Source organism: Chelonoidis abingdonii, chromosome 1, assembly GCF_003597395.2.
Source record: "Chelonoidis abingdonii isolate Lonesome George chromosome 1, CheloAbing_2.0, whole genome shotgun sequence".
Lineage (NCBI taxonomy): Eukaryota > Metazoa > Chordata > Testudines > Testudinidae > Chelonoidis > Chelonoidis abingdonii.
The window spans coordinates 111,102,250-111,119,804 of record NC_133769.1 but is presented as its reverse complement, the minus strand read 5'-3'; the positions used below and the strand labels follow the sequence as shown (position 1 = coordinate 111,119,804).

Here is a 17,555-nt window from a genome sequence, read left to right as displayed (position 1 = left end):
AGTGAAAAAGTTTTTCCTAATATACAACCTAGACCTCCCCCACTGCAATTTGAGACCATTTCTCCTTTTTCTGTCATCTGGTACCACTGAGAACAGTCTAGATCCATCCTCTTTGGAACCCCCTTTCAGGTAATTGAAAGCAGCTATCAAATCCCCCCTCATTCTTTTATTCTGCAGACTAAACAATCCCAGTTTCCTCAGCCTCTCCTCATAAGTTACGTGCTCCAGCCCTCAATCATTATTGTTGCCCTCCGCTTGACTCTTTCCAATTTTTCTAGATCCTTGTTGTAGTGTGGGGCCCAAAACTGGACCCAGTACTCCAGATGAGACCTCACCAATGTCAAATAGAGGGGAATGATCACGACCCTCAATCTGCTGGCAATGCTCCTACTTATACAACCCAACATGCCGTTAGCCTTCTTGGCAGCAAGGGCACACTGTTGACTCATATCCAGCTTCTTGTCCACTGTAAACCCTAGGTCCTTTTCTGCAGAACTGCTGCCTCGCCACTTGGTCCCTAGTCTGTAGCAGTGCATGGGATTTTTCCGTCCTATGTGCAGGACTCTGCACTTGTCCTTGTTGAACCGCATCAGATTTCTTTTGGCCCAATCCTCTAATTTGTCTAGGTCCCTCTGTATCCTATCCCTACCCTCCAGTGTATCTACCACTCCTCTCAGTTTAGTGTCATCTGCAAACTTGCTGAGGGTGCAATCCATGTCATCCTCCAAATCATTAAGGAAGATATTGAACAAAACCAGCCCCAGGACTGACTCTTGGGGCACTCCATTTGTTACCAGCTGCCAACTAGACATGGAGCCATTGATCACTACCCTTTGAGCACCTTATAGTCCATTCATCCAGCCCACACTTCTTTAACTTGCTGACAAGAATACTGTGGGAGACCGTATCAAAAGCTTTGCTAAAGTCAAGGAATAACACATCCACTGCTTTCCCCTCATCCACAGAGCCAGTTATCTCATCGTAGAAGGCAATTAGGTTTGTCAGGCATGACTTGCCCTTGGTGAATCCATGCTGACTGTTCCTGATCACTCTCCTCTTGTCCAGTTTTCCTAAATGGTCGTGAACTACTTCTTTCTCCACAGAAGTCTGGTCACCTCCTCCCCATACCGTGCTGCGCAGTGCAGTAGTCTGGGAGCTGACCTTGTTTGTGAAGACAGGCAAAAAAAGCATTGGGTACATTAGCTTTTTCCACATCTTCTGTCACTAGGATGCCTCCCCCATTCAGTAAGGAGACCACACTTTCCTTGATCATCATCTTGTTGCTATCATAACTGTAGAAACGTTTTTTTGTTACACTTAACATCCCTTGCTAGCTGCAACTCCAAGTGTGATTTTGCCTTCCTGATTTTACTCCTGCATGTCTGAGCAATATTTTATACTCCTTGCTGATCATTTGTCCAATCTTCCATTTCTTGTAAGCTTTTTTTTCTGTTTAAGATCAGCAAGAATTTCACTGTTAGGCCAAGCTGGTCTCCTGCCATATTTAGCAGCAAAGAGTCCTGTGGCACCTTATAGACTAACAGACATATTGGAGCATGAGCTTTCGTGGGTGAATACCCACTTCGCCGGATGCACCCAACGAAGTGGGCATTCACCCACAAAAGCTCATGCTCCAATACGTCTGTTAGTCTATAAGGTGCCACAGGACTCTTTGCTGCTTTTACAGAACCAGACTAACACAGCTATCCCTCTGATACTTGCCATATTTACTATTCTTTCTACACATCGGGACAGTTTGTTCCTGCAAACTCAATAAGGATTCTTTAAAATACAGCCAGCTCATGATTACAGCTTTTAATCTATATGCATAAAATGGCCATCAATCAAAATGCTTGCTCTTGGTGCTATCCTCTCAGGCCATCCCACAATACTTGCAGAATACACAAGCATGTTCAACAGCCACACTATGGTGTATTTCCAGAAAGTACCACCTCTAATATTACAGCATTAAACAGACATAAGAACTTATGCTACAGCATTAGTCAATCGGTGTGAGTCTGATGCTACAGTATCCTTTCCTGAAACAGTATTTATAGGGTCAATACTTCCTCTTTCAGATGACAGATGATCCTCCCAGCCACTTCTGCCCATGGTGTCCCAACAGAAGGGATGTTAATTTCAGTATCCTGACCAAATTCCACTCTGATAATTGTGCAGTTTCCTTAAATTCCTCAAGTAGTTTTAATTTTACACTGTTTTAGTCTTAATCTTCTGTCCAAGACTGTTGCATAGGGATACTGTACATTGCTAAATAGCTGATATGCTTAACCCAGAGGTGGCTCCATTTCTTTGACAGGTGAAATGATTCTCTATTAAATTTGTAAAATGCTTTGATATCCATGAAAGATGCCATATAAATGTAAGTTACTATTCAATGAATGGAATCCATTGTGCCCCCCTTCGTCAGACATGGTCCAGTACCTATGTTTGCTCTTTATTTATAGGATAAATATTTTGCTTTGCACCAACATGAATAAGAGCTGTAAATCAGATTTACCACAGCTGGATTCACACACAAAAGGGAGATTCTTGATCAGAAAAACTGTTAAAGGACCCCCTCATGCACACCCAAAGAAGAAATAAAGAAATCACAAACATCTGAATTCCGTTCTTTCATCCTTATGTTAGGTTTCTCTACCGACAAATTTTCAAAAATATAAATAACGCACTTTCTGAACCCAAGAGTATGGCCCTTCAATCCATTCATTTAAAAGGGAAAGTATACACAGAAAACTACATTGAATGGAATTGTTGCTTATTATATATGCACAGTCACAATATACTGGCATGATTTTATTTGTTGAAGAATTTTCTGCCATCAGTAGGTTCAGTAGTTCTCAACCTATTTACTGTTGTGGGCTGCACACATCTCTCTATGTGTTATGTGGGCAACATCCACACAATATATATGCTGAGTGCCCGGAAAGTGTGGCTGCAGACCCTGCCCAGTGTGGGGTACCCCCCCAGCCAGGGACAGTCTTCCCAGCATCCAGACCCCTGCAACACTGGGCTGGCACACGAGCCTGCTGTGTAGGGACAGGGTACCCTGTCCAGGGCAGAACGGTCCCCCAGGGACTGTCCCCCAGGCACCCATCCCCCCACCTAGGGACTGCCCACCAAGTACCCTGCCCCCCACCTAGGGACTGCCCCCCAGCAACTGTCTCCAGCATTCAGGCCTCCCAAGCACAGCCCATCCCACAGCACTCAATCCCTCCCATCCAGAGACTGTGCCCCAGCCACCACATCCCCTATCTAGAGTCTGTCCCCCATGCACTGGCTGCACCCCCTTCCCACACCTCAACCCCCTGCATCCTCCTCCCCACAGCCCTAGCCCTCTGCACATCCTTCCCCCATGGTCACTGGTCTCCTCCCTTGGCTGCACCTAGCTCAGCTGTGCAGCCCACCCTGCCCACCTGCTACTGCCCCAGCCCCTTTCCAGAGTCTGCAGCCTGCACCCCAAACCATGGCCCAAACCCTGAGCCCCCTCCCAGAGCCAGCACCCTGCATCCCCTCCTGCACCCCAACCTCCTTCCCCATCCCTGAGCCCCCTCCTGTACCCAAACTTCCTCCCAGAACCCACACCCTAAACTTCCTCCCAGAACCCACACCCTAAACTTCCTCCTGCACCCAGCCCCCCCTGCCCCAGGCTCAGCCCTGAGCCTCTCCCACACTCCAAACCCCTCAGCCCAGAGTCTGCACCCCCTCCCACACCCCAACCCCCTGTCTCAGCCCGGTGAAAGTGAGTAAGGGTGGGAGAGAATGAGCAACAGAGGGAGGGAGGGATGGAGTGAACAGGGCAGGGCCTCAGAGAAGGGGGCGGGGCAAGGGTGTTGGGTTTGTGTGATTACTGTTATTCCTACTTTTACTTTGAGGTAGATCCTGGGTTGCACTGAAATTCAGAAAGTGATCTTGTGCTTTGAAAGGTTGGAGACCACTGCCCTAGTCTGATTGCCAGAAGCTGGGAGTGGACAACAAGGAACAGATCACTCAATGATGGCCTGTTCTATTCATTCCCTGGCATTGGCCACGGTTGGAAGACAGGATACTGGCCTAGATGGATCATTGGTCTGACCCAGTACGACCATTCTTATGTCTTTATGTTGGAACAGGAAACAGCATCATAGAGTTTAAAGCTGGAAGGGACCACTAAATCATCTAGTCTGACCTCCTGTATATTGCAGGCTGCTACCACCAACCAGCACCTGCCCACTAAAACCAGCAATGGAAATGGAAACAAAGTAAATGAGACCCACAGGAGACTAGATTGTTATGTTCCAGTCAAATATTAGGAGGGATCGAGGTGCACCAGTGCTCAAGGTCCCTACAATGACAGGGAAATGATTAAGTGAGAAATACCCAGATAATCCTAACAAGTATCCCACACCTACAGCTGCAGAGGAAGGCAAATCCCCATGCCTCCCAAAGTCACTGCCAATCTGATTTGGGGGAAAATTCTTTCCTGACCCCATATATGGTGATCAGTTAGACCCAGAACATGTAAGCAAGAACCAGCCAACCATGCTCATGAAAGACAGATTGCCTGATACCAACTTAACATCCTGTCCAATGTCCCATCTCCACCTGTAGCCATCTCTGATGCTTCAGAGGAAGAAGATTTTTAAAACTCACAGAATACAATGGGGGAGGAAGGGATCCCTTCCTGACCTTTGTCCGTGGCCAACTGAAACCCTGAAGCATGAGCTTTAGGAACAAAACCAGAGTGATCCCCAGGGCTATTAAGCCTTCCCCCCATATCACAAGCAACCCCATTATACAATGGCACTCAAATTTGTCCAGCTCTCTCTCTAAACTAATTAAGTTGTTTGCCACCACAATTCCTATTGGGGGGCTGTTCCAGAACCTCCTCCCTCTGATGGTTGGAAACTTTTTTTTTAATTTCCACTTTAATTTGTTCATGACCAGTTTATACTCATTTGTTCTTCTACCAACATTGTCCTTTAGCTTAAATAGTCCCTCTCCCTCCCTGGTATTTATCCCTCTTATATATTTAAAAAGAGCAATCATATTCCCTCTCAGCCTTCTTTTTACAAGACTAAATAAATCAAGATCTTCCGGTCTGTTCTCCTAAGACAGCACCTACATCCTCCTACTAGCTTTTCTCTCCACCTCTTCCAGTTTAAATCCATCTTTCTTGAATACGGGTGACTGGAATTGTACATAGAATTCCAAATGAAGTCTTATGAATGCCTTGTACAGTGGCATTAATTCTTCTCTATCTCGACTGGAAATGCCTCACCTAATACATCCTAGGAGTGCATTTGCCTTTCAGAGCCGCACCACATTGGTAGTTCATACTCATCCTGTAATTGACCCACACACCCAGGTCTCTCTCCTCCTCAGTCATTTCCAAACCGACGAGCCACCAGCTTGTATCAGAGATTCTGATTATTAGACCCTAACTATATGACCTTGCACTGTATACTATTGAATTTCATCCCATTTAAGTCACTCCAGTCTTTAAGGCCATCCAGATTTTCCTGTGTAAAATTCCAATCCTCCTCTGCATTGACAATGCCTCCCAACTTCATAACATGAGCAAATTTAATTAGCGCGCTCCTGCTTTTTGTGCCAAGGTTATTAATACAAATATTGATTAAGAATAGTCTCAAGACCAACCCTCGAAGAATTCTCTGCAGTCTGATAAGTCACCTTTCAGCACAATCCCTTGCCTTCTCCCCTTTAGCCAATTCCTTAGTCACTTTACAACGTTTGTACTGATCTCCATCTTCCCTAATTTGACTAATAATTTCCCATGTGTTACCATGTCAAATGCTTTACTGAAGTCCAAAAATATTAGTTCTACTGCACTTTCCTTATCAAAAAAAATAAGTTCTTTTCTCAGAGAAGGAAATCATGTCACTGCAGCATGATCTATTTACCTTTGGTAAACCCACATTGCATTACTTTCCCTTTACCTCCATGAATTTAAATTATTCATGTCTTCATAATTTTCTCTAAAGCCTGGCATTCTACTGAGGTCAGACTAACAGGTCTGTAATTGTTCGGATCACTTTTTTACCCTTTCTTAAATATAGGTATGACATTAGCTATTCTCCAGTCATATGGTACGATCCCTGAATAGATAGAGGTATTAATCCTTGTTACTGGACTAGCAATCTCATGTGCTGGTTCTTTCAGTATTCTGGGATGGAATTATACGATCCCCAAAATTTGAGATTTAAGTTTTTCTTCCACTTCTGATGTGGCAATTTTCCTTTCTGTATACTCATTTCTATCACTCACACTGTATTCATATGCATGTTCCATATTACCATTGTTACTGAAAGCTGAGGCAAAGTATTCATTTAGTTTTGGGGCCATATCTAGATTATCTTTAATCTCCTTCCTATCCCTCTGAATAGCACCCCAACCTCATGCTTCCTTACTCTCTTTTTACCTATTATTTAATTTTTTTGGCAAGAACTAAGTCAGCCTAACATTTAATAATTCTCACTTTATTCCTACATTTTCTAACCTCTACAATGTAGCTTTCTTTGCTGATCAGCCCTTTTTTCCATTCCATATAGGCTCTCTGCTTATGCCTAACAATCTTTTTGGGGTGGTTATTCATCCAGCTGGGTTTGGAGTCTATCCATACAAGCTTTTCCCCCCTTTCTCCGGATGCAAATTTCAGATAGTTTTTGTAAAAATTTGAAGAAATTTTAAGCTTCCTGTACATTTAAGTCCTTGAGTTCTTCAGTCTAGTTGACTTATTTAACTAATTCCCTTAAGTTCCCAAAGACTTCCCTTTTGAAATAAAAAACCAGTTGACCTGATTTTGATTATCCTTACATTTAATTTAAACTGAATCAACTTGTGATCACTCGATCCAAGGTTATTTCCTATCAGCAACTCTTCTGTGATATCCTCACTACTTACTAAAATCAAGTCTAAAATTGCATCACCTCTTGTTGGTTCAGTGACAATTTGATGAAGAAAACTGTCATTTATCATAACCAAGAAGAACTGGGCCCTACTGGTATTAGCAGCATTTATTTTCCAATCTATATCTGGGAGGTTAAAGTCTTCTACTATGGCAATTTCCAAAAATATTTCTCTCTCTAATAATATTAAAGAGATCACTATCCATAATGGAGACTGACCCTGGGGATCTATAGCAGGCCCCTAAAACCATCCCAAAAGAACCTCCTTTACAATCCTTCCACAAAGTTATTTTGGTCCAAACAGATTCTGTTTGGTCCATACTATCGCTTCATATTTCTTTACATTGTATTGCTTTCATTGATGTACAACACTACCCCACCACCTTTGCCTTTATTCACTTCTCTCCTAACCAGCACATGCCCTTCAATACCTGTATTCCTCCAGTAATGAGTGCTATTCCATCTGTAATTACTATAATATCTGGTTTGACCTATTGCACCAGTAGTTCCAGTTCCTCCATTTTATTGCCCAGACTCTTTGCATTTGTGTACAAGCATTTCAGTTTCACTCAGGCCTCACCCAGTTTTCTAGCTTGTAGTGTTCCATTATTCCTATTGTATCTTCATTTAGTTTATTTTCCTTCTGCTGTGTATCCAAGTCAGGCATGGAGATTTCACGAGTTTCTCTCAATCTTCTCCCCTCATCTCCTAATTTAAAGCTCTTCTTTTATCAGTCATGGCAGCACGGATCCCAGAAGGATAACACTCCAGGTGTTCAAGTGGAGTCCATCAGTTGAGAAGATTCTTCTTTTTGTGGATGCCTCCCAATGGTCAATTATCTTCTAAACCTTCCTCATAGCACCAATCCTTGAGTCATCTGTTCATCTTCATTACCTTGTCATGCCTTTGCTCTCCTTCCCCAGGGACCTGAAGTATTTCACTGAAAATCACCCGAGCTTCCACTTCTTTAAGCATCTTACCCAATCAAGTGCAGTCGTCCTTGATCCATTTCAGTGGGAATCTAGCAGTGTCATTCATCTCAACATGCAGCACAATCAGTGTATTTTTTTCTTGCACCCATCAGGATCTTTGTCAGCCTCACAACCATATCTCATATCTTTGATTCTGGCAGACAGCACACTCTTCTGTTCTCTGGAACTAATCTGGTGAGTATCGAGTCCCCAGTCACATAGATCTGTCTCTTGCTACTGTTAGTATGAATCTGTTTTAAGTTCTCTCTAGCAGTCCCTTGTACATCAACTTCATTCTTCCTCAGGCTATCTCCATCATCTCTTCCTCTCTTCTGCAGAGACTGACTTCCCTTTGTTTCTTTCTCGCACCACATCTTCTGTCTGTTTTTCCTCTTCATTTCTCAGTGCTGCAAACCTATTACTCAACTCAATTTCAGCACCCCTAGTTAGTCTTTTCTTCTGCCTTGTCCTCATGGTATATTCTTCCATGGATCACACTCCTCTCCTGGCAGTCCCCTCTCTAGCTCCTTTTGTTCAGGAGGTGTCCATAAATCTTGAGTTGTCTGTACCACCTCCTCTTTCCTTTCCTGCATTATTCCTTCAAATACTCATCTGAATTCCACCATCTCCAGCTACATCTCTAATCCTTGAATCTTCGCTGCCATGAGCTCTATTAGGTGACATTTAATGCGTAAGTAGCTTCCATCAGATACCCTCTCAAGGATGATGTACATCCCAAAGCTTCTGCATCCAACCATCTTCTTTCTGTCCTCTCCTCCTCTGGTTATTTCTAGTGTGTCTTAATAGCTACCATTGTCTTCTTTTCCAAGACCATATAACTAGAAAAAAAGAAACTCCCCACCCGAAAGCTCACTTACAAACTCCTACAGAAATGCTGCGGTTACCTGCTGGCTGTTCACTGCTCCAACGTTCACTAATAACTGGCTTTTAAACCTAGCCAAACTAAATCAGTCCCACCTGCACATTAAGGGATATCAGGAAGCTCTGAGTCAAACTGAAGTTATTGAAAATATTTCTTCTGTGAAAACAGATTAATCTTGCAATGCTATCAATGCTCTTCCAATACTGTTCATCTGGAGTCTTGAGTCTTTGTTCCACCATTGAACTTTGACAGGATGGAAAAGGTCACCTAAATTCTAATTATTTTAGTTAAAATTCATCCCAGGAAAGAGAAACAAGCACGACTGACATCCCATAAAATGGGATTGAAGAGATGTTCAGATCTTGGGATATCGTCTGCATTGGGGCAAATTTCATACTCTCTAGACTAGAAGAAACAAACTAACATTCAACTCAATGACCTTCATCTGAGTGTACGCTTTCTCTTATTACTTGGGACACCAAAAACTAGTGAAGATATAAGAAATTATCATTACTTTTGGTAAAACAGGTCAAGAATAATGGATCAATGTGATTTTGTCTTATTTTACCTTCTCCTGTGTTAACTGGAATGCACTAAAACTCACTGAAAAAACTCACGTACTTAATGATGTTTTTCAAAACTCATCCAAATCAGGGAAAACTAAAAGTCCTTTCTAAAGGGCTGCCATTGAAAATCTTTGAGGTATTACCCACTTCTGTGCAAGAATCAGTGTCAAACACGAGGTAAAATTCTGACCCCATTCAAGTTAATGGCAAGATTCTCATTGACTTCAGTGGCACCAGGATTTTCCCCCATGAATCCTATTGGGAAAAATTCATCCTGTAACAGTTAATTTATAATCAGGAATATATGTATTACCAGATGAAGGAGCATTGATAGAGAACTGCATTATATGATCAATATATTATGGGATTTTGAAGGTTTGGGGAGTTTTCTTTAGAGGCAATTGTAAGCAGGATAGATATCAAAATAAATTATTTACCAAGGCAAGGAAAGATTTACAAAATGTTTCCAGCTGTAACTCAAAATGCTAAATTCCTAAAGTTTAGGATCAGTGAGAATCAAGGAAACACAAAAATATTTATGGTGGTTGTTGATCTCGTATTCCTTTTAACAATGGCAACTGCCATAAACTGAATTATGCTGTTGTAGTTGTGAAATTCTGTGACTGGCAATATGTATGGGATAGGAAGCAGCGCATTTTCTATCTTTCATTTTTAGTCTACATCATCTTCCCCTATAACTAGAGCAGATTAACAATATGGTTAAAAAAATCAGTTTAAAAAAATCATACTTTCAAAGTTGTTTCTGTTTCACATGGTTCAAAATAGACCTATTTGTTTTGGAAATTTTTCAAAAATTTTGATTAAAAAAAAGTCATATCAAAAGCATTTTTGAAACATTATTGAAAATTTTCATTTACTATAAGCCAATTTTGATAATTATTTAGGTAACAATTTCAGCTAAAACTGGCAATATTTTAATTAAAACATCGCAAAAAATTTCACGAAAACAAAAATAATCATAAACATCAATAATTTTTTATTTTGTCTTAAAAATGGCTTTTTTTCCTATAAAAAAAATTCCATCTGAAAAATTCCAACTGGCTCTATCTATGATATTATGAAAGCATTATAATGTATTTGACAAACAGTACCAGAAATTAAGCTCATGAAATTTTCAAGATAATATTCAGTTATATATTTAAAAATGTGTACTGTACATTCAATATTCCAGCAGGTGGTGTCCTCTTACCTTCTCTAACTGTTCCATGCACGCATTGTGGACAACAATCTTGCAGGCAGCACACTTCCGTCGGAGAGCCGATTTCTACAACATTTAAGAACAGTGTTGGTAAGAGTGTATGGCATGCAGGGGTAGCTCCAGGCCCCAGCACACCAAGTGCGTGCTTGGGGCGGCAAGCTGTGGGGGCGCTCTGATGGCACTGCGAGTGCGGCAGGCAGGCTGCTTCCGGCAGTTTGCCTGCGGAGGGTCCACTGGTCCTACGGCTTCGGTGGACCTCACACAGGCAAACCGCCGGAGGCAGCCTGCCTGCCGTGCTTGGGGCAGCAAAATCCCTAGAACCTCCCCTGATGGAATGAGGGGAAATCATTTACAGAAGCAATAACATTTTATTAGAAGCCGGACAGCTTCTCTTTCCCTCCTCTTATCCAACAGGTCTTCTGGATTGTCTTCAAAACCTGATTGAGCTATATGTTGAAAAATGGCTTGAAGCTGAATAGTTGAGAATAAAGGCATAAACAGGGTAACAGGGTGGAACATGGGACATATGGCATGGGCATGTGGATGGGAAAAAAGAACTAAAGACATTTTTAAAATAGTAAATAAAGTTACTGATGACATTTTGAATAAGACTTCCTTATCAGGAACAGTCTGAAATGGAAAAGGATATAGCTAGTGAAGAGACAAGGAAACACACACACTTTACTGAGAGTTTCAGTAATGACTCAAGACAAACTGGGGAAAAAGTTCCTCCTCTACTGTTCATATGAGGCACTGAATTTGATGGGGCATCTCTCAGACCAATGCCTTGCAGAAAATTCCTGTGTAATTTATTAGAGAATGATAATCATCCTGCAGAATTTTGTTAACCAACCTATAAAATGCTATAGCAAGAACATAAATTCCCTATTGAATTCTTTAGGGTGGTTTTACAATTCTGTTCAAAAGAAATCATCTTCTGTTAATAGGCTTTTACAGCAATTTCCATAGAATCCTACTGGTCAAATTCCTATTAAAGTGAACACTAGCTGTCCATTAAGGACAGAAAGCCTTTACCATAAATTTAATTCTTTCTTGTTTTTGCATATACTTAATCATTCTAATGAGTCTCGCAAAAGGCATTTTTACAGAAATATTTATGGTTGAAAAACAGAAAGATTTATCAACACAATAAATTAAGGCTGATTATGCTTGAAACTTTGCAGTCATTTTTATCATAGTCATTGAGAGCTTGTAATTAATGTTTTCTTTATAATTTTCAATATGTTATTAGCTAGATTTTGGAAACAACAGCCCTCTTGTAGCTAACATACCACTCGTAAATTTGTAGTATTGTCAAATCATGATTTTTCTTCGTAAGTCTCTCAATTTTTGGTGATTTTCTTAAAACGCCAGCTGATATAATTATGATATAGCATAAAAATCTCAGCTTTTCATAAAAAGTAAGTTTCTTAGTCCTCATGATTGCAGAGAAAAGCTTGAAAACATGGGACACATGTACCCTAACAGCTTAAAGACCAGAAGGAAAATAAAAAGAACCAAATATCTTTTTTAAAAGCATCATGATTTGTAAACCAATCCCATGATTTTGGACATTGGACTCATGATTTTTGAATGTTGGGGCTTGCAGTACTGATTCCAAGCATTAGTAAGGAAAGACTGGTGGATAAATCAGACTTTGAGTCTTTTCCATCTCATGTACTATTTATCATAAAGTGTCAGTTCCAAAGGGTTGGAGTTCATATACTGTTAAGGCTTTATGTTTATTAAAATTTCTATGCATTTTTCCATAAATGCAATTATAGATTAATTACTTCATACCACTTTTCCATTAAAAAAGTATATCTGATCTAAAAATATTTTATATGTAAAAATCCAAGTAACAGAAAGGCCAGTGCAGCCATAGAAAGATGTAGGATCTCTAAAAAGATTCAAATTGAAAACCATTAGCCATTTGATCAAGATAAGCAAAACATAATAAGAGTTAACTAGATTCTCCCCATCTACAGTTCACAGACCCACACCAGAAAGCAACACATGTGCTACTTTGTGATACACTACAACTAACAAAACCTTAAAATGGAAAGGAATTTCAGTCAAGAAAAGGCCAGGCAATTAAAAATTATCAGTTCTCACATATGACTCCACATCTGTGGGCCTGTTGGCTGGAAAAGTCTTCAATCAACTAACATTCCCACCAGCCAGATGTGGACTAGGGTGTGGGGGGGGGGGGTATGCCAGAGCAAGTGGGGGTCTCTCCCAATCCCTTCCACCTGCAGTTCCCCCTTCTCCCCCTAGTGCTCCTGCCAGAGAGCGGGATCAGGGTACAGGGGCTTGCCCCGCTCCATTCACCCAGCACTCATGCCAGGGAGCAGGTCAGGGTAGGGGGGCTTGTCCCACTCCGCCTGCATTGCACTCTTGCCAGGGAGCAGGTCAGGGTAGGGGGGCTTGTCCCACTTCGCCCGCATTGCACTCTTGCCAGAGGGGAAAAGAGTCAGGGCGTGGGGCTCCCAGCAGGAGCATCGGGCAGAGCAGGACAAACCCCCATGCTCCAACCCCGCTCCCTGGCAGGAGCACCAGGTGGGTGGGCAGAGCAAGCTGGGGCATGGGGTCACCCATTTTTCCAAAGGCCCCCAATTGGCCAGGGCCCCTGGGCATGGGCCCCATTGGCCCAGTGGCTAATCTGCCACTGCCACCAGCATTTCCAAAATGGTTCTGATCCATCACGGTTACTGCAGTTTTATTCCAGGGTCACAGCACTGATTTCAGTGGAGATGGCCCCTCATCAAACTGTAATAACACAGTAGTGAATTAGGTACAGTATACTTTTAAGGGTCTATACTACTTGCTACAGGCAAAATTCTCAGGGATCTTAAGCTCGATTCTTATGCAGGCAAACTTCTACTGACACACTGGGAGCTTGCCCAAATTAGGACTCAGTAAACACCTCAGATTTCATACTATTAGTAGAAATAGTACAATTTTTAGAGGTTTTTTAAATTTTGTTTAAATAAAGAATTTGACCAATAGTTCTGTTTCTTTCTTTCTATCTACCTGCTGTAGCAAGCACCACCTGTCACACTAGAAAATGCAAGTTCCCAAGCTTCTGAAGTAGTCCCTTCAACCAAAACTGGATTCATTGCCCTACAAACAGATAAGAAAGTCTGAAACTGTTATACTCACTGCAAATTTGACTTGGCAACTGTCCTCCCCCAGGTAACACAGGTCCCCAGAGACATTGGTCTCCAGCCATAGGTGCTCTCCATTCACTGCATTCTCCTGAGAAGAGATGATTGTTAAATTGGCTGAGGTGAGTACAGTATGTTAAAGAATCTGAACGCTAGCTTAAATTAAAAACAACACTGATTAACTCATCATCGCTTGTGATCTAAGCCACAAATTTAGTGGTCTCATCCTAGAACCAGTCAGATACTTTTTCACAACACAAAACCATCACACTGTATGTCATAATTGGCCATCCCTCTCACAAGAAGTCTGTCGTAGAATGATAGGTGTGCTGTTGGTCAGGACCGATGTTTATTGACAGAGCTGTTTGGAGGAACTTTGCCTAGCACCTGCCCACACTATGCCTAGGTTAAGCAGTACTATCAGTTCCGCACTTTCATCAGTATGAAATTTACCACTATATTTAAAATAAAAATTAACATAAAAGAAGCAAAAGACAATGTTACTGATGGTATTGATTGCAGATTAGAGAACCTGACCAGGAATTAGAAACTACCGTATCCAATGTAACTGCAGGTGTATTTAGAAAGGAGCTCCGAACAAATCATTTCTACCTGAGTACATACCACCACTCTCATGAAAAATGCCATTGGAATGTTAATGGCTAGAAGTAAGGACCTTGGGTTTACATCTGAAGAATGCCACCTCCTGCTGGCTAATGCTCTCAAAATCAAGCTGGTGTATTGGTGATCCAGCTGTGATTCAGGGAGAAGTGAATCATAGAGTTGTAGACATGTAGGGCTGGAAGGGACCTTGAGAGGTCATCTAGTCCAGCACCCTCTGCTGAGGCAGGACCGAATAAGCCTAAACCATCCCTGTTTGTCTAACCTGTTCTTAAAAACTTCCACAGATGGGGATTCCACAACCTCCTTTGGAAGTCTATTCCAGTATTTAACTATCCTTATAGTTAGCTTTTCCTAACCTACATTTCCCTTGCTGCGGATGAAGACCATTATCTACCCTTAGTGGACATTGAGAGCGAGTGATCAACATCCTCTTTATAACAGTCCTGAACATATTTGAAGACTATCTGGTTCCTCTCGTCCCCACCCCCACCTTAGTTTTCTTTCCTCAAGACCAACATACCCAGTTTTGAGAAAAGAAGACTGACAACAGTCTTCATATCTGTTAAAGGCTATTATAAAGAGGACTATGATCAATTGTTTTCTGCGAATGAATCACCCAGAACACTTACTGAGCTTTCCTGAGAAGCCCACATCTATTTCCCAAGCCCAGCCCTCCTTATTTCATGAAATCGGACAAAATCTCAGCCTGAGGAGATCTGGCTATAGAAAGATTTCAGTTTCCATCCTAGTGTGATACTAGCTTAACAGCAAAATTAAAATGTTGTACGTGCAATATTTGAGCAAAGTGAATAAGCAAGAATCTTGCTTTATTAGAATTAAAGTACAATGGAAAATGCGTGGCCAGTCTCTGGTATTTGGTTCCCACACTGCAGAAATCACAAATGATGTTGCTTTCCAAACAGATGGTGTCCAGGATGCGTCCAGCCATTTGGGTCAAAATCCTTTATTTTAAATAGCATTGACAGTTTTCAACATGATGAGATAAAAGTTACTTCTCTCTCACATGAGGATATTTCAGGTAAGGCTTTTTAATAGGGAAATGTAGCAGGCATAGTTTCTTTGAGTCTGCAATAGAAATTCATTCCCAATAACTAGATCAATATTAACTAGCATTTAAAAATTGAAAGTAAAGAACTGGTATCTGTCAGAACTATGGTGACAATTTACAAGACGTGATCAGGTCACAATCCAGAAAGGACAGTGGGGGAAAGGAAAATAAGGTATTTTTTACAATGACAGATCTGCATGTCCCTATTTCGCTGTATAAACCAGAAATAAGCAGCCAAGGGTGACCAAAAAACTCCTCCAAATTATGTCAGACTTGGTATTGCCCCTAATAGGGGATGGAATTAGGACTCGGGTTCTATTCTTGACTCTGCTACTGACCTGCTGTTTGACCTTGGGCAAGCCACTTCCCCTCCCTGTGCCTCTGTTTCCCCTCCCACCTTTTGTCTGTCTCATCCATGTAAATTGTAAGCTCTCTGGGGCTTGAATTACATGTTTGCACAGTGCCTAGCACAACAGGGCCCCAACCTTAGTTAAGGCATCTAAGTGCTTTAACGCAAATAATAATAATAATGATGACTTTTCAAGACTTGAGCTCACTTAGGAACAAATCATGCTTTCCTTACTCATATAAGCATTTTTACTGAATCCATCTATTTTTTCTCCAAATTCATCCTCACAGTAAAGCTGTAGTCTATAGGGAAAATGGTAGCCAGAACTATCAAACAGGTTTTTATAGTACACCAGGGGAAAACAGTCATTTGAAAGCCCAGTCACTTCATGCTAGTGAAGATGACTGTACCTCCCCATCACGCAATGCCTGAAATTCCAATTTCCTGCTCAGTTTATGGGGTGCTAAATTGAATAGTGGGACAAAGAAGCAGATGAGTCTTCCACTGTCCTAAGCTGTTTGAGTGGGACACAAGATAGTGTTCAAGTAGGACACCTTCCCTGTTAAAATAACCAGTGGTTAACAACATATAATGGTTCATAATATTACCTAGTGCTAAATCATGTAGATCATAAAGGAAATCTGTTTGGAACAATCAGTTCGGGAAGCTAAGCAAGAAAGCACAGGGATCCAAAGTCCTGATTTTTAATCAGGAACCAAAATTCCCTAAAAAGAAACAGAATAGATTAAAAGTCCCTCTGTTCACATCATGTTTCTCCAGGACTTTCCATTCAAGGTTTCTAAAGATAAAGTGGCCTATTTTCATAACCCAGTTTAGACCAAATTAGATTTTGTTCTCTGTTGTTCCTGAATGGGTTATACATTCATAGGGCCTGGTTTTCTATCAGAAGTTTGAATAAAACAAATCTGTACTCTTCTATGCTTTCTGGCCTGTGTTACACAGGTCAAACTAGATGATCACTGTGACACCTTCTGGCCTTAATATCTATGGGCCAGATTCTCTGTGACCCTGCGCCTAGTCATTTAAATCAATACAAAAAATGGGCATAAAATTTTACCATTCCCATCTGGTGGCATTTACACCCATTTTGCACTCATTTTTCTCTGGTGTAAATGACTCCAGCATAGAGCTGGTCAAAACTTGGAATTTCCATTCTGAGGAAAATTCTGACATTTGAATATTTCCTTCAGTCACAAATCAAAATTTAAAAAAAATGTCATCGTGGAAATATTGTATCAATTTATCAAAAGGTTTTGGCCCAAAAATGTTGAAGCACTTTGACTTCATAGTTTCTACTTTTATATTTTACTACAATTTATGATGGAGACCATTATACATTAGCATTAAAATGTTCCATCAGAAAATATTCAACCAGTCTTACTCCACAAGGTGCAGGACAACAGAAAAATCAGACCCAAAGATTTTAAGACCAGATGGTGCCGTTGACGTTATCTAATCTGACATGCTGCATAACATGGGATGTAAAGGGTGGCAGAGTCCAAATTATTATATTTATATTTCTGATGCATAGATTGTTTTCTGCTGGACACTGAGTTGGGTGGACTATTAATTAATACTTTGCCTGGTTAAGTTGCTTTGCACTTGCTGGTGGAATTGTTCGTGTGTAGAGATTTACTTTGTATCAGGAAAATAATGGAATAAGGCAAGTACAAATCCCACCCATAATTTGGGAAAAGCCAGAAACGCCTTCTGTTCAATATTTTGAAGTATGAGAGAAAACAAAATACAAAAAAAGTTAG

At 41.1% G+C, this 17,555-nt stretch overlaps 1 protein-coding gene across 2 annotated transcripts in view; it reads right to left on the bottom strand.

Annotated features, from left to right (window-relative positions):
* Positions 1-17,555, bottom strand: part of DGKI (diacylglycerol kinase iota) — a 338,722-nt gene that overhangs the window by 202,456 nt on the left and 118,711 nt on the right. For both annotated transcript variants that reach the window (XM_075069054.1, XM_032783200.2), the window contains exons 3-4: positions 13,728-13,823; positions 10,557-10,631 (exon numbers count right to left, since the gene is read on the bottom strand). In XM_075069054.1, the coding sequence (XP_074925155.1) occupies positions 10,557-10,631; positions 13,728-13,823 (171 nt within the window). The remainder of the gene's footprint in view (positions 1-10,556; positions 10,632-13,727; positions 13,824-17,555) is intronic.